Raw genomic sequence first — 27,778 nt, forward strand, 5'->3', positions numbered from 1 at the left:
AAAATCAACTGAATAAATAGGCAATACAAGACCAATAAGTACAGACTCAATATTATAAACAGAATTCCTAATAAGTTAGTTAACAAATGTCAGCACATGTCAAGGTATATCGTTACCGTCTCATGTATGTGCACACATGACAGACGGCAAAAAAAGCTTGACATGTTCTATTAGTTAGAATATTTGCCTTGTTTACACCTGGTATTAAGATGCATTTTAGTTGATCGGATCACAAGTGGACGAAGCTAAATACAGGTGTAAATGGGGTCTAAAACGTTTTGGGCTTGTCCACTTTCGACCACTTCCAGAGGTAGTCGAAAACGCATTTGACCGGGACTGCTTTCATAGTGGAAACGCTCATGTGGCCGAATGCGTTCAAACAGCCACAAAAGACTGCCTACTTTCCGCCTACTGACCTAATACGTAAACATTTGTCGACTAAAGACCCAAGTTTGGTTTAAAGACGAAAAACTTACCAAGCACAATATTCTCTAACCATTTCTGATTTTTAACACGCACTCAACAAGTTCGCCACGGTTTTGCAGCTGTTAGAGCAGAAATGAAAGCTGCTGCCCTCCGTGTTTTTCTGTTGTCTCCAAATGCATTCATATGTAAATTGCGAGAGCTTATTTTGTCAATTAGATTGAGAGATTTGAATAAAAAATAACATACATTTACCTGCCCATAGACCTTCACCTCAAAGAAATCAGAACAGAAATGGTTAAAAATGGACAAAAGAGACGGCTTAAAATACCAGGTGTAAACTGGTATGTGTCTCCCTCGTCTACTTGTGATCCAATCGACCAAAATGCATCTTAACCAGGTGTAAACAGGGCCATTGATATAGGATCTGTTGTTGTCAAGTAAGTTTATTTCATAATGTTTCCCCTTTAAACCGGTATAAAATTTCATACTAGTATTATCCCTCATAACTGGTATATAGAAGCCTTTAATCAAACTTAATTGTTATATGACTTGACTTTTCAAAAACATTCCATTTTCAAAATACCTTGCTCGTCTTCCGAGTGGACAATTCTCTTTTGCCTACCATGAGTGACACTGAGAACACAAACGCATGACAAGTCTGAGGTAAAGTGAAATGTTTTTTTTTTCCACTCCAGATATATAATAAAATAATGTATTATTTTTAAAATGTACATTAACATGACAGCAATTTCAATGTAGCCTTTGTAAAAACATAAAGCAAAACATAAATGTCCAAAAAAATGTAAACAACTATTATTTCCATTGTCGACTAGCAGCAGCAGTACCATTTAGTCGCCTAGTCACGAGACTAGTCCTGAGAGAAAACTACCCGTTAACATTCCCATTCATCTCAATGGCTCTTGCTTGGTGGCTGTAGGACCCCAAGATTTTAATTCTGCCATCTTTGCTCATACTCAGTTCTTAAATATATAAATCATTTTTGGAGAAGTCCTCACAGTTGTCCTAAAGCCTTGTCTGAAGTGTATGCACTCATTCCTCCCTCTACTGGAGAATTGAGGAATTACAGCTGCACATGACAGCAAAGAGGGACAGTCAGCACTTTGCTTGTGCTTAAAAACTCATTTGGTTTTCTCTTCTCTCTCCCTTTCACTTATCTTCACTGTCTCTTCAGCAATTACATTTCATTTCATAGGCTTTAATGGCATGGTCATATTTAGTGTTGTCGGATACATTGCACAGCTTTGGGGGAGAGGGGCGGGGGGATGCTTCCTTCCTTCCTTCAGATTTAGTTTCCATTGCTCATCATCATGATGAATTTTCTTATATACTGTATGTCTTTACAAAAATCTAATTATAATTACAGCACTAGACTAATAGAAAACAGTCTGCAAAAATATGCATTTTAGAATAAAACACCTTATTTCTTATGTAATTATTATTATTATAAAATAAAATAAATAAAATGGAAAAAAATAAAACAATAAAAAATTTATATTAAGTCCACCTGTAGTCAATGGTTTTATCCCTTAAAACTAATCTTTGATCACCAAAATTACATATTTTCTTGTGAAAAAAATAAATAAAAATGCCTTCATGCCTTAAATAGCTTGAGTGTAACTCTACACCCTTGCTTCATTTAGTATATGCGGAATCATGAATATGCAAATTAGCTCCGTCGCCACTCAATCACACAAGCTCAGAATACCTGATCCACTCTGTAAACTTTACTGTAGTAAGTGCTGCACAATGGAAAGTGGAAATACTGGTTTAATTCAGCCATATGTTTGAACCAGAAACTGATTCAGAAGTGTAAATTATACAGGCTCATCTACAAGTTGATGTATCAGAATGGTAATGCGTTTTATGTATCGCTCTCTACAATGTCGGACACATAACGGTAATTAATATGATTAGCCTTTTGCTTTACATTATCAAACAGCTAATAATGTGTTGCTAATGTTGCACAAACCATGTTCAGTTTGCTTTCGAAAAGTATCCTTAGAAACACTTTGAACAATTTAGAACGTCAGTGGAGAAAGGCATATATTTTATCATAACATCGTAATATACTTCATATACATAATTCACCCGCAATATTGCTAAATGTACGGGGATAACCTGGCTTCTCTTGAGACCCCCCTGCTTCGCCGCATATTTAATTATATGCTAAAGCCTGCCTGCACGTTGACGGGATTGGTTACAACTTGTTTGTGACATAGAGAACAAGGGCGATTCCAAAACACGTTTTTGAGACTGTCTTTTTGAGACTGCAGTTTTAAAGGGGACCTATTATGCCCCTTTATACAAGATGTAATTTGAGTCCCAGGTGTCCCTGTGAAGTTTCAGCTTAAAATACCTCACAGATCATTTATTACCATTAGCAAATCATAAATGCATTTTAAATTTAATATTGTAATGGCAGATTGAAATGCAGGAGTGGTTGTGTCTGTGTTTATGAGGAGAAGTAGAGCATAAATAGACAAATCAATAGACGATGTCCTCAACAGGACAGGCCAACTCCCAGAGGTCAAAAAGGTCATTGCACACACAGACTATATAAGATAAAATAACATGCTGTTTTCGTGCATGTGCCTTTAAATGCAAATGAGCTGCTGCTATGTTCACTCTTACATTCAACAACAAAACACTTCAATTGTTTATCAAACATTTATGTCGCTACAGCTGCTCCGGCGTAGAGACAGTGGTGGACAGCGTACAACTCGCTCAGGGCGGAAACTATGCTAAAACGGCAGAGTCAGTCAGCGGTTGTGGGCGGGGCCTGAGCACTGTGACGTCACATTGTTCAGAAAATGGCTTGATCTATGAGATTGTTGAGGTTTTATGGGGATTAAAAAAGGAGCAGGTGGATTTTTATCATTATAGGGTGGTTGTGTACACACACTGCCAACACACATTTATGTTCAAACACGATGTAAAAGTGAATTTTGCATATAAGGTCCCCTTTAAGGAGAAAATACTCAGCAGTGGTGTTGACTGATAAATTAAAAACTTGATTTTCACCACAAAGTGGTCTTTAATACATTTAATTAAATATTTACTTATTTGTGAATAATTTTTCAATTTAACTTGGCCTCTCAATTGAAGTTTCTAATTGATGTTGTCACTCAGTGTGCCCAAGGAAGGTTTTATCAGATTTATCACACTTCTGGGCACAACTATATAGCTAAATAAATCCTGCACATACACATCAAGATTTTCTAAACTAGGAAAGTTTGTTTAAAAATCCTCAAGAAAGTCAGAAACTCAGAATATTGATTGAATTCAAAGGTGTTTAAAGACTTATATAGTCTGTGTGTGCAATGACCTTTTTGACCTCTGGGAGTTGGCCGGTCCTGTTGAGATGACACAGCAGCTTATCGTCTATTGATTTGTCTATTTATGCTCTTCTTCTCCTCATAAACACAGACACAACCACTCCTGCATTTCAATCTGCCATTACAATATTAAATTTGAAATGCATTTATGATTTGCTAATGGTAACGTTCGCTACATACAGTACGCATTATATATAGTAGCAACAGCAAGGTCAAGGGGTCAGTTCCCAGGAAACACATACTGATTAAAATGCATGCCTTGAACGCACTCTTGAATAGAAGCATCGTCCAAAGGCATAAATGCAAATCTATAATATACTTTAGCATATGAGCACAATTTCAAACTAATGTGCTGTGTGCAGGGTAGTTTATACGTTATGAGAAAAGATGACGTCTTCTTTTGAAAGAGCAAATGAACTGCTAAATGAGAGCAGAAACCTATTGTAAAGACAGATTACAGTCGGATCTCATCCTTGCTTCACAAAAGGCTCTTCTCAGACTCCCGCCGTCTCTACATCTTCTAAGAATCTCTGTGTTAAAGCCATCCTACCGGGACTCATGTTTCTAATCCTATCCTTACATCCCCGTGGCTCAGAGGCACTGACTTTGCGCATCTCTCATTGCTGTTCAGCGTGGCATATTTATTTGAAGACTGTATTCGTGTTCTGAGGGCCTACGAGAGCGAGAAACTTTGAGTTTCCAAAAGCAGTTTGTGGTTTCTGCCTCCATCTCCTCTACATCCCTTGTATTAGCATATTAACCCTGTCTCAAATATGGAAAAACTTGCTTTTTATCACATAAAAGTGTCTTGTCAAAAAGGAAGAATGGTTTCAGAAAGGAAAACCACTTTGCTTTGAGATTTCAGTTGCTGCTGCTCTTTTTCTTTTGTTGTTTTGCAGTATATTTGGAGTCACTCTCTATTCCTGCTTCTCTGTTGTTTATGTCTCTGTGTTTCATGTTGCTTATCGGTGTCTTCCAGTTTTTTTACTTTACCACACGTTCGCTTGCTGGACGAGGTTTATATATATATATATATATATATATACAAAAACCTGTCAGTTTTTTTCCCTCTGCTTCTTCTTAATTTTCCTTTGTATAGCTTATATTAAGAGGAAATATGAGCTCTTAAGTTCTTGTCACATTCAGTGAACTGTAATGAATTATACAGCACAACACAACAAAGACAGGCAGACTGCAGAATATTTCAACCGGAAAGATCTTCACAGATTGCCTTTGTAAAGCAGTGTAAGTATGCTGGCAGGGCATGTAACACGCTGGCCTGATCCACTCCCTCCACAGGAAACTGTTCCGTCTTTTGATTTGTTCTTTTTTAAAAGAAGGAAAATAAACACAGCTTCTAGCTTTGACTTTAAATGCATGTGACTCAAACTTTTGTCTAGGGAAGGAAACATTTCTGTGCCAAACTCTTTGACTCTTGTTCAACTGTAAATTACAATTCTGTCATCATTTATTCACTCTCATTTAGTTTCATTTAGTAGACTTTGTCTTTCATGGAACATGCATGAAGCTATTTAGTGAAATGTCCAAGATGCTCTTTTACAATGAAAGTGAATGGGGACTGCATCAAGCAAGATTTTAAGTGAATGGTTTTAATTTCACTCTGTTCCCCACAGAGATCTATCGTTTGGCTTCAGAAGTCTTGGACCACTTTTATTGTGCTTTTTTGTCATTTTAACAGCTTAATGGCCACAATCCCTATTCACTTTCATCGTATGTACTCTTAAAAATAAAGGTTCTTTATTGCCATTTGTGATTCCATGAAGAACATTTAATATCCATGGGGAACCCCAAAATGGTTCTTTTATGGCATTACTGCAAAATCTACAGAGCCCATAAAGGGACATGGTGAAGGAAAAAAAATATTTGTCAGTGCTTTTGCATTCTCTCACAAATGTTTTGCGTTCCCTTGCAAAGAGCTCAAAAGTTTTTGTTCAAATGCAAAGTTTCTCAGGGGAAAGCAAAACATTTGCGAGAAAATGCAAAAGCATTTTTTCCCCCCACCATCGTGTCCCTTTAGGGGCTGCGTAAAAATCACCCTTATGGACTCCCTCTTCATTTTTAAGAGTGTGGAAAATTTCAGCTTCTACCCTATTTGTTCCATGGCATAAAGAAAGTCATATGGGTGCACATTATATGATAAATAATTTTTATATTTGAGTGAACTATTCCTTTAAAATTTAAAGTATAGATTATTAATGCAGACAAATTGCTTGCATCATTATATATTTCTTTTCAGTTATGTTTATGAACATGTTCCACAAATGTGTGTGTATATTATTTAACATTTTATTATGTGGGACTACCCACTGTCCTCTGCTGTATCACACATACATGCATGAATTATTGTGCTTGTTAAAATAGCAAATCATACACCATAACCTCATAACAACGGTTCTAATTAAATATATAAACAACTTTCTGCAATTGCGTAAATCAGTTTGAAAACGAACACAAATCTGAAAGTGACTTTATGTGCGTATAAGTCATTTTTGTTTTGTTTTCATGCATGGTCACCCTTCCTTTATGATATAAGGACAAGGGAAACGAGGCAGTAAAACCATTAATGAGTCTGCTGTCCCTCTCCAGCTTGTGATTAATGCTGTTTTTTAGTTTTATATGACTCTTCTTTGAGTAGACATTCTTGAACATCAAGATCAGTGGTAAGGATTTACAGCTCATTATCAAATACTGATTGGTCGAGCTAAGGTGTCCGTGTAGGTGCTAAAAAGTGTTAATGTGGTACAAAGAATGTACAATGTGCAGTTTTGTAGTCTCAGACCAAGATAAGTCTTTAACTAGGCTTCACAATAGGAATAGTTATGTCACAGAAGTACTAATTATCCGTGATGCACACATAAAAAAAAAAAAAAAAAGATATACTGTAAAATCAACTTGAGAAAGTTGAATCTGTGTAATTTCTGAAAAGTGAATAAGTATACATCAGTTAAAGTATCCCTATTTATATATTTGAAAGGTTCCTAATTCTGTTTAGGAGGTCTCCTACAACGAGTTTACATGCATCCAAGGTCAAAAAACACTTTCATTTTCTTATAATATACATTGCACATCACCACATTTTTCAATGATTCTCAAACAACTCGTCGGATGAATCAGTCTCTCTAAATCCCTCCTTTCCGTGAGCCTGCTCTGCTCTGATTGCCCAGATGGCCAAGTCTGTTGTGGTTGATTGGTCTACTGCTTACAGCTCCGGAGCTTCCTAAAGCTCAGCGATTGTACACACTGTAAAGACAGTAACGATAGCATTGATTTTACCTTATCAATCTGAGCACTAATCCGATGCTAAATGTTGAACTAGTTATTCAACCCAAACCTCCATCACAAGGACGACTTGAGCAAGAGTTTCTCAGTGATACTCTACTCAGTTTGATCATTTTTTACTCAGTTTTTATCCACACGAACAAGCTACAACCTTTGAGAGGGGTTAAAGTTTTCGCGGGATGTCTACGCATAACTTAGGCGGGCATTATGCAAATGTATTAACTTGTGATGTGTGAACTTCGTGGAAATGGGATTCGAATTACTAACGACTCGTTTAAGCGGTTCAGAGTCGACTTTTTCCTTTTGAAGGACAATACCTTTATTTATGATGCACTTTCAGCTTTACAAATTTGCAGACTGTTCACATTCACATACAGCTACATTACACACTACATGAAAGGTAATTTTCAAAAATCCATAATAGGGGCACTTTAAACGCATAATATGACCTATTCCAGGATAATCAGGATATTTAATGCGATTAAAATTTAAGATAGGACTTGAATGAATTGGATTGTTAAAAAAAGTGCATTTCATACCGGAATGTAGTCAGACAATTCCCAAGCTATTTGGCTTTTAGTTAATATTAACAAATAACCCATGCAAAAAAAAAAAATGTCATTTCAGAGGCAGAGCAAGTCATTTTATTTTATGAAAGATTACGGAGACATTTTTGCTTTGGAATGATATGCACTGATGAATCAAGGACAATAAAAACAGGGACTTGTGTTGATGGATTCAAATGGAGTCAATTTTAAATTCATGTTGACTTTAAATGGCAACATGGCCAGGTTTGGGCTTTAATAATAGCTACTACAAACAGCAAAGCAAACAAGCCATCATAAATGCAAGAGCAACAGGAAGGAAAATAAAAAGATTAAAAAAAATGAAGAAAGAAAGCAGAGGACAGTTTACTCAACAGTAAAGCCCCAAGCGAGAGACGATGTGGGAGACTATTCTAATTTCAGTGAGAACTTTAAAAACATGTGAATATGAAAAAAAAGAAAAGCAAAAACAACCAACTGTTAAAATATCACCACGGCATCAATGCATCTTTCCTCAAAGGAACCCGATCTCATCACAGGCCTCGTCCTCTATCTGTAAAATGCATTGCTGCTAATGACAGAGTGAGAGTCAGTCCCATCAGGGAGAGCGGGGAACGGTCCTATTAAGGAGGAAAAGTACTGTTTAAACCAAGAAGTTTCAGAGGAGCAGTTGTGAAAATGTAGGTGGAAGATGTCTCTTCTTCCACTGACAGAATGAGAAAGCGGGAGAGAGATAGAACAGATAGAGAGTGGGAGGCTGAGAGAAAGAGTAGATGGCAGGGCACAGCCGCATTGATTGGCTCCAGCTCGCCCATGGGCTCTGTCGATTTTGCCCCCTCTTAAAAGGTTGCAGTGTTATTAAAAGGTTTCCTTTATCTGTCCGTCACCCTTCTGCTCTAATGATGGTGAGCAGGAGAGGAGGAGCGGTGAGAGATGGGTCTGTCAGAGTCACTTCCTTCCTGTCTCTTTGCTCCCTGCGGTAATTCCCTCCACAGCTGTGCTAACATCCTTCTGATGTTACATATATGTGCCATTACTAGATGATTATTTGTGATAATTACTTATGATCCTAATTATTGTATTTGTGATGCTTTAGAACTTTATTATGAAGTATACAATGCTGAAAAAAACAGTGTAAGGAAAGATTGTTGGTATATTGCTGGTTTGGCTGGTTTTCTAGATGACAAATGCCCAAGCCCTTTTAAAAGCAGCTAAACAGACCTGCCTACCTAACTAACTAGCATTGCCAGGCTGGGAGACCAGCTAGAACATCTGAAGACCAGATTCCCAGCTTATTAGTGTTACATGAAAAATGTAGCAAATGAAATTAGAAGTTACATTTTTGAGTATTATTAATACATTTCAAACATTATTACACAGTTTAACTATCAGTCAATTTTGCATCAGTGCATAAACACTCATATGACTTCAAAATTGAATAAAATAATTCAAACTTACTGTTCATCACCACTCTATCACATGTACATATTTTCACTGCAAATAATGAACTCGATTTTCCTGAATTTTTCCTGCAGACAGCAAAAGAAACAAGGCAAAACTTTTCCTTAACATCTGAAACACATGACATTAAAACAACACTTACATTCTACTCGTTTCAATGAAACACATGCACATGACTAATTAACACTTTTTGGGAATCAATAAAAGTGAATAACACTCACTCTGATGCTTCACGCTCGCCCCGGGAACACACAGAGGGCCTACAGAGCACTTTTCTCTCCTTTTAATTAAACAAAATTACCACAATTCAATAACACTGGTTAATGTTGAATTATACACAAATATAATCTTAATATTACGCTGATATTGATGATAGTTCATCACTTACGCTTATTCGAGAAACATTTGCGTTGATTCGATTCCCCCACACAGAGACGCATCCTGACAGAAATTGCCATCAATCAACACAATACACAGCCATCCGATTAAGCAAAACACTGAGGAGTTTATAATTCACCATAAATGCATATTTCTTGTTATTTTGTGTTTTCATGGACTGTAATGGTATCGACTCTCCACCACATGAGCACTATCGAAACCGCGTTGTGAAATCGCACTGCTCACAGGTAACTCTCGCAACATATCCAGACAGTCACGTTTCTTATACTATACCAGGCTGCGAGTGTTCTGGATGATTACTGACGTACAGGAGAGTTCTTGGAACATTAGAATATTGTTAGGAGAATGTTAGTATAACGTTAGAATAACGTTATAGGGATGTTAGAATAACGTTAGGGGAGCGTTGGAATAATGTTGGAATAACATTAGAATAACATTATAATAACGTTAGGAGAACTTTAGAATAATGTTTGGAGAATGTTAGAATAACATTAGAGGAACGTTAAAATAATGTTAGAATAACGTTAGGCAAATGTTATAAACAATTAATGAAAACAAGATTGTTTGTAATACTTATTATAGTCCTCCATACATCCATTTTCCATACTGCTTATAATATACTGGTTCACAGATGTGCTGGATGATTACTGACGTACAGCAGAGTAATGATATCGGAGTAAAGAGGTTAGGGGAACATTAGAATAACGTTAGGGGAATGTTAGAATAACGTTCCACAAACCAAAAACTAACGTTCTATTTCTGTTAAGAAAACTTTCCTGGCTAACCAAAAATAAACCGTAAAAAAGAACATTCTGGGACCCAAAAACTAACGTTTTGGCAACCCAAAATTTTTAGCTGGGCCCCAGCAAAAGCAGAACATTCCCCTAATGTTAGTATTTGGTTTCCTTTTTTTTTTTTTTTTTTTTTTTTTTTTGAGAATCAAATAATAACATTCTGGGAACGTTCTTTTTAGGTTTTCTTTTTGCAACCCAAAAATAACGTTCCCAGAATGTTGCAGGGTGGTTAGCTTTAAATAACCAAAAAATAACTTATATAGAACGTTCATTATAACATTGATTATAGGCCTCCATACATCCATTTTCCATATCGCTAAAGATTTACAAGGGTTCACCAAGCTCATTGAAGTTTGAAGGTTAGTGAGGAAACAGTTACCAGTATGACAATAAACCACGATGCAATTTCCGACAGTATTAGAGTTTAATATTTTAATCATCATTAAAACCGTATTTGATTGCCAAGATTTGAAAAACTCACGGTAAATACTGTCCAGTATTAAGTCACCTTTATTTATATAGCGCTTTTTACAATGTAGATTGTGTCAAAGCAGCTTTACATTGATAACTGGTACATTGTTTGGCTGCACAGCAGCTCTTAAAGAATAGTGTCAATGCAGGCAGATCAAAAGCACTGTTGAATATCAAATGTCAAGTCAAGTGTCCCCAACTAAGCAAGCCAGAGGCGACAGCGGCAAGGAACCCAAACTCCATCAGGTGACATCAGGTGGCAGACAAGTGGCAAATTGGTGTTAAAATGGAGAAAAAAACCTTGGGAGAAACCAGGCTTAGTCGGGGTGCCAGTTCTCCTCTGGCCAACAGTGCTTTGTTACAATTCAGGTTGCTATCATAAGTCCAATAGGATCGCAACATTAAAAGTATTTATTTCAGTTCCATCCAATTGAGGATCGTATTCATCACGCCGGTATGGACGGTTGTTGAGGAACTGTGTCGTGGCTGTCGTGTCGATGAGGCCTTCACAGGGGATGATCTAGTTGACTCAATCTCTGCTGATACTTCAGGGCTGCGTTGTGGTCGTGTCAAGGTGCAGGTCCTTGGTCTCACCTGGATACGGCCCGGATCCGGTTGACTACGGTGAACCTCGGGATAAACAGAAAGACTAATATTAGCGTAGATGCCATTCTTCTTCTGATGTAACGAGTACATCAGGTGTTATAGGAAGTGTTCCCGGTTCCGGCTGACCTAATTTATGCAGCCTAATAATCCTTTAACGGATTTGGAAATATAAATTGGTAATGTGTTATGTGTATGCCAGGTTAAAGAGATGCGTTTTTAGTCTAGATTTAAACTGACAGAGTGTGTCTGCTTCCCGAACAATGCTAGGAAGATTGTTCCAGAGTTTAGGTGCCAAATAGGAGAAGGATCTACCACCTGCAGTTGATTTTGATATTCTAGGTATTATCAGCTGGCCTGAATTCTGAGATCGCAATAGACGTGAAGGACTATAATGAATTAGGAGCTCGCTCAGGTACTGGGGAGCTAAACCATTTAGTGCTTTGTAAGTAATTAGCAAGATTTTAAAATCTATACGATGTTTAACAGGAAGCCAATGCAGTGTTGACAGAACTGGGCTAATATGGTCATACTTCCTGGTTCTAGTAAGAACTCTAGCTGCTGCATTTTGTACGAGCTGTAGTTTATTTATCAGGCGAGCAGAACAACCACCCAGTAGAGCGTTACAGTAATCTAGCCTTGAGGTCATGAACGCATGAACTAACTGTTCTGCATTTTTCATTGAGAGCATATGTCGTAGTTTAGATATATTTTTAAGATGGAAGAATGCGGTTTTACAGATGCTAGTAACATGGCCTTCAAATGAAAGATTGGTATCAAAAAGCACACCCAGGTTCCTAACTGACGACGAAGACTTAACAGAGCAGCCATCAAGTGTTAGACAATATTCTAGGTTATTACGTGAAGAAGTTTTTGGTCCAAAAATTAGAATCTCTGTTTTTTCTGAATTTAGTAGTAGGAAATTACTGGTCATCCAATTTTTTATATCAGCTATGCATTCCGTTAATTTTGTGAATTGGTAAGTTTCGCCAGGGCGCGAAGAAATATAGAGCTGAGTATCATCAGCGTAACAGTGAAAAACTAACGCCATGCTTCCTAATGATATCTCCCAAGGGTAGCATGTACAGAGTGAACAGTAACGGTCCTAGTACTGAGCCTTGTGGTACTCCATATTGAACTTGTGATCGATATGACATGTCTTCGTTTACTACTACAAACTGATAACGGTCAGATAAGTATGATTTGAACCATGACAATGCAATTCCACTAATGCCAACATAATTTTCGAGTCTATTTAAAAGAATATTGTGATCAATAGTGTCAAATGCTGCACTAAGATCCAGTAACACTAATAGAGAGATACAACCACGATCTGATGATAAGAGCAAATCATTAGTAACTCTAATGAGAGCAGTCTCAGTACTATGGTACGGTCTAAATCCTGACTGGAAATCCTCACAGATACCATTTCTTTCTAAAAAGGAACATAGCTGTGATGATACTGCCTTTTCTAGTATTTTTGACAGAAAAGTGAGATTTGAGATCGGCCTGTAATTGACTAATTCTCTAGGATCAAGTTGTGGTTTTTTAATAAGAGGTTTAATAATAGCCAGCTTAAAAGTTTTTGGTACGTATCCTAATGATAAAGATGAATTGACGATATTGAGAAGAGGGTCTATGACCTCTGGAAGCATTTCTTTCAATAGCTTAGTCGGTATAGGGTCTAACATACATGTTGTTGATTTTGATGATTTAACAAGTTTAGACAATTCTTCCTCTCCTAAAGCAGTAAATGAATTGAATTTTTCCTCAGGGACACTACAATGCACTATCTGACACGATACTGTAGTAGACGGTTGCATGGTTATTATTTTTTCTCTAATATTATCAATCTTGCAAGTAAAGAAGTTCATAAAGTCATTACTGCTGTGCTCTTTGGAAACATCAGAAGTTGAAGCTTTATTTCTTGTTAATTTAGCCACTGTATCAAATAAATACCTAGGGTTGTGTTTATTTTCTTCTAAGAGTTTAGAAAAATAGGCAGATCTAGCAGATTTTAAGGCCTTTCTGTACTCAATCATTCTCTCTCTCCACGAAATACGAAATACTTCTAGTTTTGATTTCTTCCAGCTGCGCTCCATTTTTCTGGCTGCTAGCTTTAGGGCCCGAGTGTGGTCATTGTACCATGGCATTGGATTAATTTCCTTAATCTTTTTTAAACGCAAAGGAGCAACTGAGTCTAATGTGCTGGAAAAGACAGAGGCAATAGTTTCTGTTGCAACATCGAGGTCTTCTAAGCTGTCTGGTATGCTAAGGCGATGAAAATGATCAGGAAGATTATTTATAAAGCAATCTTTAGTGGTAGAAGTGATGGTTCTACCATATTTATGGCATGGAGGCAGTTTAGCCGCCTTGACTAAATGTAGTATACACGAGACTAGATAATGATCTGAGATGTCGTCACTCTGCTGCAGAATTTCAACAGCATCAATATCGATTCCATGTGACAATATTAGATCTAAAGTATGATTACGACAATGAGTGGGTCCTGACACATGTTGTCTAACACCAATAGAGTTTAGAATATCTGCAAATGCCAATCCTAATGCGTCTTTTTTATTATCTACATGAATATTAAAATCACTAACAACAAGGACTTTATCTGCAGCTAGTACTAACTCTGATAGAAAGTCAGCAAATTCTTTGATAAAGTCTGTATTGTGTCCTGGTGGCCTGTATACAGTAGCCAGCACAAATGTCAACTTACATAATGTTACGTAAAGTACCATAGTTTCGAAGGAATTATATTTGAAAGACTTCTGACTAATACTGTAAATATTACTATAGATTACAGCAACACCTCCCCCTTTGCCTTTCTGACGGGCATTGTGTCGATAATCATAACCTTGAGGACTAGACTCATTTAAAGTAATGTAATCGTCCGGTTTTAGCCAAGTTTCTGTCAAACACAGCACATCTAGATTATTATCTTTGATAATATCATTAACAATAAGTGATTTTGAAGAAAGGGATCTAATATTTAACAACCCGAGTTTTATCATTTGTTTAGCATTATTATCTCTATTTTTTATTTGTTGAACATCAATTAAATTTTTACCATTAAATGGGTTTGGAAGTTTTTTGTTTTTACTAATTCGGGGTACAGACACAGTCTCTATTTGAAAATATCTAGGTGTAAGAGTTTCTATGTGTTGAGAGTTATCTGAATTTTCTGACTTCTGTAACGTGAGGCAGCTAGCAGACGGTCGGTTTAGCCAGTCTGTCTGCTTTCTGACCTGGGCCCCAGTTTGTCATGTTTCAGTTCTAAGACTATGTGCCATATTACTAGAGAGAAGAGCAGCACCATCCCGGGAGGGATGAATACCATCTCTTTTTAACAGGTCAGGTCTGCCCCAAAAACTTTTCCAATTATCTATGAAACCTATATTATTTTGCGGACACCACTTAGACAGCCAGCCATTGAGTGATGATAATCTGCTAACTATCTCATCACTCCGACGAACAGGAAGGGGGCCAGAGCAAATTACTTCTCCTGACATTGTACTTGCGAGTTCACACACCTCTTTAATGTTAATTTTAGTGATCTCCGACTGGCGAAGTCGAACATCATTAGTGCCGACGTGAATAATAATCTTAGAGTATTTACGATTAGCATTAGCCAGCACTTTTAAATTTGCTTTGATGTCAGGTGCTCTGGCTCCCGGCAAACATGTGACTATGGTGGCTGGTGTCTCTATTTTCACGTTCCGTGTAATAGAATCGCCAATAACTAGGGCACTTTCAACAGGATTCTCAGTGGGTGTATCACTGAGTGGGGAGAACCTGTTTGATGTTCTTATTGGAACGGAAGAGTGGTGTTTTCCACGGCTAGGCCGCCTCACCGTTACCCAAGTGCCCTGCTGCGCGGGCTCTACAGCCGGAACCGAACAATGTACAGAGTTCACTAAGCTAGTCGCATCCAAAACAGTATCTGAAGCCCTTGCATTCTTACTATCCTCGATTAAAGTTTGGATGCGTGTCTCTAATTCTGAGATTCTCTCTGTCAGCCTGACTATTTCCCTACATTTATGACATGTAAATCCCTCGTCGCTGACAGAGAGAGCTATGGTAAACATGTGGCAAATGGAACAGGTAGCAATGCTGGGAGAGGATGACATGACTCACCGTGTTTGTAGACTGATCCGACTTACCACAGCTGTTTGAAGAACGCGTTGAAAAAGGAGCGCGCGAGCGACTGTTAGCAGGTTAACAAGCTAGCGCTGCAAATGCAAATGCGTTGTAACAGCGATTTAGATTCAAATATTACAAGCTAGCGACGTCAGATTAGTGTGGTAGGCAATATTACATATAAGGTAATAAAAAAATAAGCAACAATGAATAAAAAGTAAGAGATTCAAAACAAAGCTATACGGAGTTACAGACGCAAACCAATCTGAGCAGCGAGGCAGACAGATTAAGGCAGATTAAGCAAAGTAAACACTCATGCAGACACAGCAGGAAGTGTAGATTTTGTTTGAAAAAAATGGCGAAAGAAGTGAGAGGTTTTAGAACAGAGTTCTGAGGGAAATTATATGAATAAAAGTATGAATGAATTCTATGAATGTATCTCTGAAGGGAACTGACTGCATTGAGAAAAGTTTTGATGACAGTTTCTATTCATCGTCCCTCTGTGTAAGGCGTAGTGTTTATAAGCTCAGCTCTGCTTTGTTTATGGGGTTACCGGGGAAACAGCTCTATTTCTGCTGTTACAAATGCACCACCTACTGACAGAGAATGCATTTACATTTTCATTCAGCCTGTCTGCGGTTTTTGTTTGTGAAACTCAGACCACATTTTTATGCGCTGTTGTAAATTTAGAAGTTAAGTAAAGTTAATGGAAAAGAAGCTAATGTGCATTCTAAAACAATTCTGATTCTAATTCAGATAATAAGGTATCTAGAATTTATTTTTGACTCATCCTGTTTCTTAAAAACGGTTTAAAGGAGTACTAGGTTTATCTTCTTTCTTTTTTTTAATTTTGGTCAATACTTTATTTGAACATGTAATACAAGATAACATTATGTTGCAAGTTAAATCTGGCCGTAGTTCTTAATGCTATTACTTTAATATTTGAGCTGTTGTTGCATTTATTAAAAACTTAACAGCTGATTTTTATTCGTCAAGGATTTTGAATGTTAAAATAGGGGTCTCCTGGAAAAAAGGTGGGGAACCACTGTCTTAAAGGGCCACTGGGACAACATTCCATCAATGGATGAGAAAGGCACTAAAACATGCTATATGTGCAGTATATTTAAACCAGGGCTTGGATAACCAGTCTCGTGACTGACATAGCAAACTTTTCACCTGGTTACATTAGTTTAGTCTGTTTTGCTTTTTTGTAGGTGGTGTCCCAGGCTGACCAACTGACAAGTGCCTAAAACCCCTTTAAAACCAGCTAAACATACTAACTTTGCCAGCTTGACTACGTAGGGAAGCTGATCTTCAGATGGTTTAACTGGTTTCCAATAGTGTTGTAGTACTCGAGACCAGTCTTAAGACCATTTTTTGAAAGTCTTGGTCTTGTCTTGGTCTTTGAACCGAGCCCGAGTGCGATTGTCCCCCCTCCCCACTCCCGCCGCTGGCCCGCACTCATATTGCACTAACGTTCCGGGCCGGAGCACGCTTACATCATATACGATGCAACTTTTTGAATGGAAGAAAACAGGAAGAAAAGCACTTTCGCTAAGATAATGCCTAATATATTTATCATTTATGCTGCGCAGCAATTTTCACTTGCACGTTTCAGAGGATTATTACAAAGGCAGCTGACGTTAATGGAGGAATTTGCGGCTTTACTCGCAAACTACAATTCCTGTTCATCAATAGTGAGATCCAGATCCGTTATAAACCCAAATACACTCAAATGAATTAAAAGAATTGATAAGTGTACTATCAGAGTAGTAATAAAGTTTGCTGTCGTAATGATGACAGTAGCGCACACAAAAGTAGTAGCTGTTCCGTGCTCAGGCACGGTTAGCACCCACACTGCATGCGAAATGCGCTCGAGCCCAACTGAACCGCGCTCTGGCCCACCTCTTCCAAGCTTAAATCTTATGTTATAATATGACATTTTATATTATAACATATGATATAATTAAGCAATATCACAAGAAAGAGGCAAATGTGATACTGATTTTTTTTTTTTTTTTTTTTTTTTTTTTTACACAAATGTTCACAAAACTGTATTTTTAAAACATTAATCTCAACATTATTTATGCATTTGTAATTGTAACAATTCAGATGCAACTTCTGTTCCACCTCTGCAGTGTAAAGATGAATTTGTTGTTTCAATTGATTGGTAACAGCTCTATATAATGTCTTTTATTATTCTAATTGTAATCATTGATTAAAAATAAGACATTTCTCAGGCAGTAAATGTGGATCTTTCAGAAGAATTTGAGGAGTGCTAGTCTGGTCTTGGTCTTGACTCTGTCTCAACTTGGTCTTGGTCTTGGTCTTGTCTTGGTCTCAACCCCCCAAAGTCTTGGTCTTGTCTTGGTCTCGACACACACTGGTCTTTGCCTCGACTTGGTCTCGGTTTAGGTGGTCTTGACTACAACACTAGTTTCCAAGAGACCAGTGGGTGACCAGCAGACAAATGGTCAAAACTCCCCTAAAACTGGCAAAACATACCAGCCTAACCAGTTTGGCCACGCTAGGAGACCAGCTAACCTCTTTAGGCTGGTTTATAGCAGTTTTTTTTCCCCCACAAGGTTAATCCAGGGAACATTATTTTGAAGTATTAACTTTGTCTATTGCTGTCTCTCCCTTTCTCTCAGTTTGTCCTCACCCCTCACCTTATACTTCCAAACAAACGTCAGCCTCCCGACTTGATATCAGTATGCTCTGAAATGTTTATAAAATAAAATGATGTGCCAAATGAATATGCTCATCTGGGGAAAAAACATCCCGAGGTAAATACTCATAATCAGAAACAGGTGTCTCGCCGCAAGCAGGTGTTTGTGTTCGTTAGAGAGAGTTCGAGCAGTACTGAGACTTTTATCCTGTGTTCTGACACAGGGTGCCAGACTCGCTCTACTATCCAGCTGTGCTCATTGACCCTTGGCCACTCAAATCGTGTCCGATCAACACAGAGCACTTGCAAGCTAGAAACAGTTTAGTAGGTCACCTTTTGAGAACAGAACTTTCATCCTTCGGTTCGACTTTTTCGAATTGTGAGCTCGTTCTCAAATAAGTCATTGGAGGACAACATGGAGCACTGATCCAGTCAATGACCTGAACACTGCTCCACTGAGTCCAAACATAGCCATCGACCCACTCCCGCAAAGCACGCCAAATCACCGACCCAGAACTACAGTCGGTATTGGCAAAGTCAATGGGATTCACCAGCTCTGACCATTAATGTGGTCAATGAGCCAGTCTTCCACTAAATACAGATTCTGCGTCAAGATGGCTGTTCCAAAGCAAGGGATATGGGAAAGACAGAGGCCAGGGGACGGGCATCTGAATGCAGAACGCCAATCTGGGATTTCACACATGAAGGATCCCACACCTGGTCTGTAGAGGACTCTCAGGCTATTGAGCTTGCTACATTGAGTTTTGTCCCGAGTTGACTCTCAGATGCAGCTCTGACCGCAACTTGACACTGCAACAAAAAACGAGCCACCCAAGAGGTCTGCCTGTCATTTCCCATTCAAAGACTCATGTATCCTACCCCAAGTGATTCAGTTTGCTTCCTTTCATGCAAGTGCAGAGGATTTAGCACGCAAGTGCTGTGGTCAAATTGTGTGGGATTAAATTCGGCTTAGAACTACTCATATAATACTACATTCTAATTCTGTACATTCTAATTTTGTTCTTTTCATCCAAATATTGTTGATGTTGTAGAAAATAATAACTGAATAGCACTTGCTTATGAACTTTTTGTCTCTTTTTGTTTGCTTAATTGTTCATCAAAGGTCCTGAAGGAAATTCGGGACGAGGACTGGGATATGGGGAACATTGTTTACACCCTGACCAACAGAAGGAGAGGGGAGGCATCTGTCACTTATGCTGAGAGCCATGACCAGGTTAGCAATTTGTACATTTAATAAAAGATTTAGTAGAACCTTCCTTTCTCGACCAGCTGCACCAGAAGGACAATGATGGTCAGCCAAGTTTTGCTGGTCACCATTGACAAACACTTTGGTGTAACTTGATGTTTTCTTTACGTTATACAAGGTTGTACACACTCACATGTCTACGCTTGTTGCTAGGCGTTGGTTGGGGACAAGTCACTGGCATTTTGGCTGATGGACAAAGAGATGTACACCAACATGAGTGCTCTCATTGCCATGACTCCTGTTATAGACCGTGGCATCCAGCTGCATAAACTCATCCGTCTCCTCACTCACAGTCTGGGAGGGGAGGGCTACCTCAACTTCATGGGTGAGTCTCCTTGGAAACCACTTTTGCTAGATACTTGGTGCTTTGCTGTAATGTGCCTCCACCGAGGAAGAGGAAGTGGGTTTGTTGGTGTTTTCGGCAAACATAAACAAGTTTTGTAGTGGTTAGGCATATTGAGTTAGTCTAAGGGTTTGTTCTAAGAATTTTACGGTATAGATTTCAAAAGGTTAGCTCCAAATATTGGTGTGGATGTAATTGGCATTACAATTAAAAAACAGGTATTTATACATTTTGTGATATCAACATCAGTTTTTGGCCAGGCGAACTGGAGCCTGTCGCAGACTGGCTGCGAGTTTCCATAGACTTGAGAAATTAACAGTGACGTAATGCTGCTACATATTGCTTACCTGACTAAAAACTAACATTGCGTGTCTCAGTGTTTGTCTAGGTATTCGGCACTGGCATATTGTAATTTTCACAGTACCGAGAGTGATTTTAATATTTAGACATACAGAGGAATGTAGTACAAGGTTATTACATTTCTCAAGAAGACCACCATATATAGACAATGTCACCATTTTTCCACCCCCCGGCTCTGTTCAAGACAAGCAAATTTTTAGGGCTGGAGTTGAACCAGTTGTTTTGGCCCAGATGCAGTGGAAACACAGCTGAACGGTTAAAAAAAAATTGTGACCAGCCCGGAACCCATCTGCAAACCATGTCGGTGTTGCTATCAGACTAGTGGCCAAAAAGAAAGCTAAGTAAGTGCGTACACACATCACAACACAGGAAAAGAAACTACACTCATGGGCTTGAGGCAGTAAAAGATTGCTGTCTAGATGAGTAAAGAGTCTTTCATTACAAGCACACTCCTCTTCTATCAAGCACATAAAAGCATTTCACTTTGCCTGCTCATCCATGTCTGTGCGACAGTACTAAAAACAGTAATATGTCCAAAGGTCACCATCTTTGTATCTCTCCATCTGCAAATAGTAAGTAAAGGCACTTCGGTATAATTGCATACAAAGGCGAGTGGCAGAGCACATTCAAAAAAAAAAAAAAAAAAAAAAAAGGAAAATATGCCTGACACTTGAAACAGTCAAGGCCAGACGGCAAACAGCAGCGCCATCAGATCGATGGCGAGGCAGTCGTTTAGCCCGTGTTGAGCGAGAACAAATTGTTCAAGCAAAAGAATCAATCTGACATGTCAAGCTAAAGCTCCTCATCCTCGAAAATTCCTCTTAACTCAAAGTGAGAGAAAGGCCAGAACTAAAAAAAAAGAAACATTTGGTGAACATGGAACAGGACATACCTGCATTTCAAGAGGAAATTGTGTCCATAACATTAAAACGTGACTCATTTTGAAAGGCTCAGAATTTTGTGTGCTGCTTACTGTGTATATATTTTAATTTTATAGTTTAATTTGATGTTGATACTTTTCAATTATTTATATCTTATATTAGTAATACTTTATTTCTTTTCTTATTTAAAACTTTATCTCATAGTTATTATATTTTTAAGCAGAAACAAACTTCCATATATAACTTATTTTTGTGTATTTTGTATTGTTTTACAGTATATACATATAGACATCCTTAAAACAAGGACAGTTTACCTTAGAAGCAAAGTTGTGTAAGATAATTTACACAGACCTTGGCTAGTTTGCACTCCACAGAATATTTCTCAGGGTGGAATTATTTATTTATCTCGATTTTTGTATAGGAACAAACCTGGGAAACTTGGCTTCAAGAAAGCTATTCAACATATCAGGTCACCCTTTGGTGGGCATGTTGTCACACTATATGGGGTAAGTTGTCACAGTAAGCCTTTAACAGTCTATTATAGGCTTTTTCAGAAAAATTTAAGACCGTAAAACAATTATGAAACAAAAATGTTCAAAGTAAATTGTAGATTTATAAAATTTAAAACAAATAGGACAACTTGCCCCAATAAAATGTGACTCCCAAACTGATTTCCCTCAGTTCTATTGAGTAAATGTAAAGCAGAACATAGTCAGTTATTTTTTCACTAGCTTTTTTAGTAACTGAATTATGAATTAGTGTAAACTGCGTAAAGAAGCACCTGGTGGAAAAGAGCGAGTTTGTCCTGGCAGTGCAGGTGAAAGACTACTGCGCTCCTTCTCAAATCAATGCTCAGTTTTGCTCAGATCCATCCACACAAACACATCGATCTCTCTCCCCGCTTACACTGTTAATTAGCATGCTGCAGCTACATCATCTCCTGCACCAGCCGCCACGCTAGTACAGCTCTGTAAATATTCCAGCCCGTTTTTGAGGTCGCTGTTTGAACTGCGAGAGCTGCTTCAGGCTCGGCAGATTAACATCCGTTGGTTCATGAGATGGTTGTGGTGCACGTCCATTCCTCTCTGCCCTCTTTCTCTCTGGATCATTGTGCTATTGGACATTGATGTTAGCAGTGTTCCTCCTCTGATTAGTAGTTCTCTCTCATTGACTTTGGCTCCTCTCCTAGGAACTAGAGAACTGATCAGAAATCGTTACGCCTGTCTGCCTCTGCTGTTTGTTATTACAACCATCATGTAGGTCGCTGTTATTTAGGCTGTGCATGTACATATATGGGCTAAATTGGGATTTTAGGGGCAGAAGAACATTATAATCTGGTGGTGATTGTGGTGCCCTGATGATGGATGGATGGATGGATACAGTAGCATAAAAAGCATAGTTTTAAGCAGTAATTTTTAGATATTTAGGTTTACATTATCTACATCTTGTTTACAGCTATAATGTTTATCATTACATATCATCAGACATAAAGTATGTTTTCAGAAGTACAAAAACACTACAATATTTTCTCTCTTAAATGGCTCATTTCTTTTTCCAACATGCCAGCAGAGCAAATAATCCACCAATTTAAACCCGCTATCTGCACACATCCAAGTATTCAGGGTTAGCGTGGGAGAAATAAGAAGAAAAAGAATGAAAGTTTCAAGTTAAAAGGAGGTTAAATAAAAACAAGAACAAATCATCCTGTCACTGGTGTATGTGGAAGTGGAAGCAGGAAAACACCAGTCCTGATTAATAGAAATTTCAGCAGGAGATCAGAGAAGCATTAGCCTGACAGCGCGGAGGCTGCCAGACAAGGCCTGAGAAGCACACAGGAAGGCAATGTGCCTGAAGAGGCTTTAATTGAATTTGAAAGGGGTGCCATTTTCTTCGTGCAGCGAAAGAGTTTCATTTGTGGGCGGGAAGCGTTGGCCTGCATTTATTTATTTACTCTCTGTTTTAAGTACCTCTTCAGTCTTTTCCGATGGAACAGGGTAGGTTGAGAACTCAGAAACAGGGAACAAAACTTGCTTTTCCCCTCTTCTGTTTGTTTCGAATATCTCATTAGTTTGAACAGAACATTATGTCCTGTCCCTGCTGGTTCGCTAGCAAGAACTTTTGTAGTTTGATTTGATAAAAGACCAATTTAGGGGCTTTTATTTCTGTGTATCATTGAAGTAAATGTGACTAAACTTGAAAACCATTTGCATTATTCATGAACTTGAAGCTGATCCTGAACTGGACATTTACTATTGACAAGAAAGTGTTCAAACAAACATGCTTTTGAGAAATATTTGGCTTGAAAAGTGTGCTTTGCAGCCTTTCCTTAAAATAAATGCCACCTTTTGTGATATTTCGTTATTTCCGCCAATGGCATTTGTGCATTTTAAGGGTGGCTTAAGTATCCAAATACATTTTAGGGCCAGTGTATGTGAGTTATTAGATTTGTGGTGAAGTAAAGGCATATGTTTGCTCCTACTGGAATAGAGAGGAAGTTATTCCTCCTATTAGACAGACTCCTACCCCCCTAATTAAGAAAGGAGGAGACAGACGGCTAGCAAAATTGCACACTAAACAAAAGCAGCCAGACATACAGACTATATATTTAAAAGCATCCAGCTAAAGTTGTCTACGGGTTATTAAGACAGAAGTTTGGAGTGTAATTTTGGCAGAGGTCTTACCCAGTATTCTTAACAGGGAAACCACAAGGTCGTAGCCTTTGTGATGCAAAAGAGTCTTGATCTTGCTGTTTTGTTGTCTGAATGCCCCCCTGTAACTGTCACAAACATAATGCAAAAAGTAACTTTTTGTATGTATAAGCATTTTTGTATAAAGGTATAAAATTAGCATATTCAGTGGCACTTGCCAAGGCAAACGCTATTATTATTCCTTATACTCACAGATTTAAGTGAGTGCTACAGACATAAGTGTGCGCGCTATGACATTTATAAGCAACTGGACTTAAGATTTTCGCCAGGTGGATGATAAAATTGCCATAAAAATCTCATAAAAACCAGAAGAAGGGACCCTGGGTGAACTCTTTTGTAGTATGATGTGACATAAACTAAGCTACTTAACTGTGGTTGACTTTTTTTTTCGTTGATGATGCAATGAAAGAAAACCTATATTCATTTTCTACTTGTAAACAACCCCTGTAAGACATTAACATTTAAAAAAAAAAAAATCAACTCAGAGTTAGAAATTGGTGTGACTCACACTTTTTTTTTTTTTTTTGGAATAAATAAAATTTAAATGGTTTTTATATTCAACTGAATTTGGTTTCCAGATACACTTGACTGATCATAGTATCCTACAGAGCCAATTAGATGTGTGGAGAGTTGTTTAGAGAGGTAATTCAAACATAACAGGTAGCTTTGAATTAGGGTAATTACAGCTGGCTGAAAATGTAATTTCTCATGGAGTCACACTTCATTTATCACATACTTTAAATATTCCTCATCTAACATGCATTGAAAAATGACTGTCATTCAAAGAACACACACTGTACTGTTTGAACTCTGCGTGTCTGTGTTTTTTTTTTTTTTTTTAATTCTCAGACCAAAATCCAGATTGAGCCTCATCTTTTAGTCCCGCCTCTGCAGGGGCTGCATACAAGTCACATTATCTTTAACAGTGAAGGCAAGAGCTTCTTTCTTTGACTTCAAATTGACACCGAACTCAAAGACCATCTAATCTCCACCTTGCAGCTTGTTACACATGAAAGAGATGGAGAGCTAAGAAGAAGTCCATTTCTTATTTATGGGTTCATTTGGAGGGCTTTTCATGCAAACTATTTAAATCCCATTGCAGCTCACCAGGATCTTTGGCCTCACTCTATAGTAACCAAAGAGAAACTTGACTTCAAACATCACTGCACGTCAGATCAGATTATGGGCTTAGTGGAATTTTAAAAGGGAAGTGTGTGTGTGTGTGTGTATGCACGCTTTTCGTGTGGTTATTTGAGGCCAGACTGCCTAATCAAAAATGAAAATGGTATGCTTACGCTAATTGACAAATCTGACTCTGTCTTATTCAGAAGGTCTCAGTGGGGAAACCGCATGGTCGTGGCCTGATGTTTTTGATCGTGGTGTTTTGTTGTCTTAATGCACTCTTGTGACTCTCACAAACTAATGCAAAATGCGACTTTTTGTATGTATCAGCATTTTGTAAAGTGGCCAAATTAGCATATTTAGTGGTGTTTGCTAAGGCAAACACTATTTCTGCTTCTCATTCTTACAGGATTTGGACTTGGACTTTTTGCACTATTTGTGCAATAGACATGAATGATACCTAAAATTGTGTGAATTTTTAAGGAGAAGTACAGTATGCTATTTTTTTTTCTCAATGGTCGTACTTAACAATTAAAACAGTCAAAAAAGTCCATAGACTTTGCAGAGACATAAGACTTACATGTTTAAAAGTTCAGTAAGATATCAGTAAAGTCAGTAAGATTTTTTTTTTTTTTTTAAATGAATACACTTAATCAGCAAGGATGCATTAAATTGATAAAAAATAACTGTAAAGATGTTTAAATTGTTTACAAAAAAGCATCATATCTATCATTAAAAAAAAATCTATAGATTCTGTAAATTTTTTGAATTTCAAATAAATTCTTTTGAACTTTCTATTCATCAAAGAAACCTTAAAAACACATAAAATATTAAGCTGATGTTTTTAACATTGATGTTAAAATTGAAATGTTTCTTGAGAACCAAATCAGCATAATACACTTAAAGGATTAGTTCACTTTCAAATGAAAATTACCCCAAACTTTACTCACCCTCAAGCCATCCTAGGTGTATATGACTTTCTTCTTTCTGATGTACACAATCGGAGAAATATTAATATCCTGACGCATCCAAGCTTTATAATGGCAGTGAGCGATACCAACGAGTATGAGCTGAAGAAAGTGCCTCCATCCACATCTCTCCGGCTCCGGGGGGTTAATGAAGGCCTTCTGAAGCAAAGTGATGCGTTTGTGTAAAAAAATATCCATATTTAACAAGTTATGAAGTAAAATATCTAGCTTCTGCCAGACCGCCTTCCGTATTCAACTTGCAAAGAAAGTAGGGCTGCACGATTTATCGCACGATATGAAAAATAACATTGAACTTAAATGCGATTATCACTTAAACGCGATTCTTAGTGCGATTATGAAATTGCAAAGGCTGCAATATTTTTTTTTTTTTTTTATGCACAGCTTGTCAATGAAGTATGGCTCCAAATGCTAATCCATCTGAAAGCACTACAAGTTTGAATCACTTATAATGTACATTTGAAAAAGCAAAATGCGTCAAACGTATTTCCAGACATGAGAAGCATTTATTAACATCTTGTCCAACAAAAGACAACATTTAAAAACATGTTTTTACTCCAAACTCATTTTATAACGACAGTTGAGCATCCTTCTGTGAGATGTTGTGGCTTCTTACACAGAATAAGGCAGTCATGTGTTTATTGGTTATGTTTAATCAATTAATGCATTTCAATCTTCTGTTTATTCAGCTACAGCGATATGATGCATGGTATCTTCTTCTGAGGCAGGGCATATTTTGAGTTTCTGCACAAGATCGCCCTCTTGCTTTCAGGTGGAGAAGCATTTACTACTGATCACAGAGCCGTACAGCTCTGACAAGCTGCGCATTAAATAATCGCAGCCTTTGCCAAATCATGTGCGGTTTAATCACGATAAATTGTGTAGCCCTAAAAGAAAGTGTAAAACTCCCACAGTTCAAAAAGCTTACACTACGTCCTACGCCTTCCCTATTCAAATTACGGAAAAAGCTTAACTGATGTGATGCCAGTTCCAATTTTTTTTTTTTTTTTTTTCCCGTAATTTGAATACGGAAGGCGGAAGCTAGATATTTTACTTCATAATTTGTTAAATATGGATATTTTTTTACACAAACACATCATTTCACTTCAGAAGTCCTTTATTAACCCCCGGAGCCGTGTGGAGCACACGTTTATGATGGATGGATGTGGATGGAGGCATTTTCTTCAGCTCATACTCGTTGATTCCGATCACTGAGGTCGCGTTAGACTTTCGCACTGTCTGTCATTTTGACGGACAGGATAGTAAAAATTCCGTCATAATCAATTATTACTCGTCATTTTAATTTTTATATTTGAATGATAATAAGACGTTTAATAGTTTCTTTTTTCGTCCACATTTTCATTTTTATTCACAAGCTTACAGGAAATATTACAGCAAATAGTCCCAGGCTATGCTTTTATTTATATTATGAAAAGAAAGTTGAACAAAGACTGTGCGTCACTTTTCAGTTTTTATCTTGAACAGTTGTCGCAGATCGTGAGTGAACGCGATCATCCCTTCCTCTTTACTACTTTACAGAACGAAATAAACATGAATGAACATCAGAAAATATGTTGAAAGATACAGTAGCTTACCGAAATCTGTATCATGTCTTAATCAGTTCAATCAGTGTTGGAAACAATGTCAAAAAAAAAACAAAAAACATAAGACTTACCGACCCCAAATTTTGATTAGTAGAGTATAAAGAGTATAATTTTTTCAAAACTTTCAAACAAAGCATTAGCAAATTAGCATTAAAACATTAAAACATTAAATGTTTGTCTTGACAAACTTTGTTTTTTAGTTAAACATTGTTTTTGCATCCTGTTTGTCACTTCAATTCAAATTTGAAAGGAATTTTCAGTTAAATTCTTAAAACTACTTGACAGCTGCCTAGCAACACACTTAGCAAAACTACTCAGAAGAACATCTTACCAGC

The 27,778-nt window shown here is 37.6% G+C and overlaps 1 protein-coding gene across 1 annotated transcript in view; it reads left to right on the top strand.

Annotated features, from left to right (window-relative positions):
* gbe1a (glucan (1,4-alpha-), branching enzyme 1a) overlaps nt 1-27,778 on the top strand; it is a 159,416-nt gene that overhangs the window by 88,787 nt on the left and 42,851 nt on the right. The window contains exons 11-12 of the mRNA XM_051908043.1: nt 19,296-19,406; nt 19,593-19,764. Of these exons, the coding sequence (XP_051764003.1) occupies nt 19,296-19,406; nt 19,593-19,764 (283 nt within the window). The remainder of the gene's footprint in view (nt 1-19,295; nt 19,407-19,592; nt 19,765-27,778) is intronic.

The sequence above is a fragment of the Ctenopharyngodon idella genome, chromosome 10, assembly GCF_019924925.1.
Source record: "Ctenopharyngodon idella isolate HZGC_01 chromosome 10, HZGC01, whole genome shotgun sequence".
Classification (NCBI taxonomy): Eukaryota; Metazoa; Chordata; class Actinopteri; order Cypriniformes; family Xenocyprididae; genus Ctenopharyngodon; species Ctenopharyngodon idella.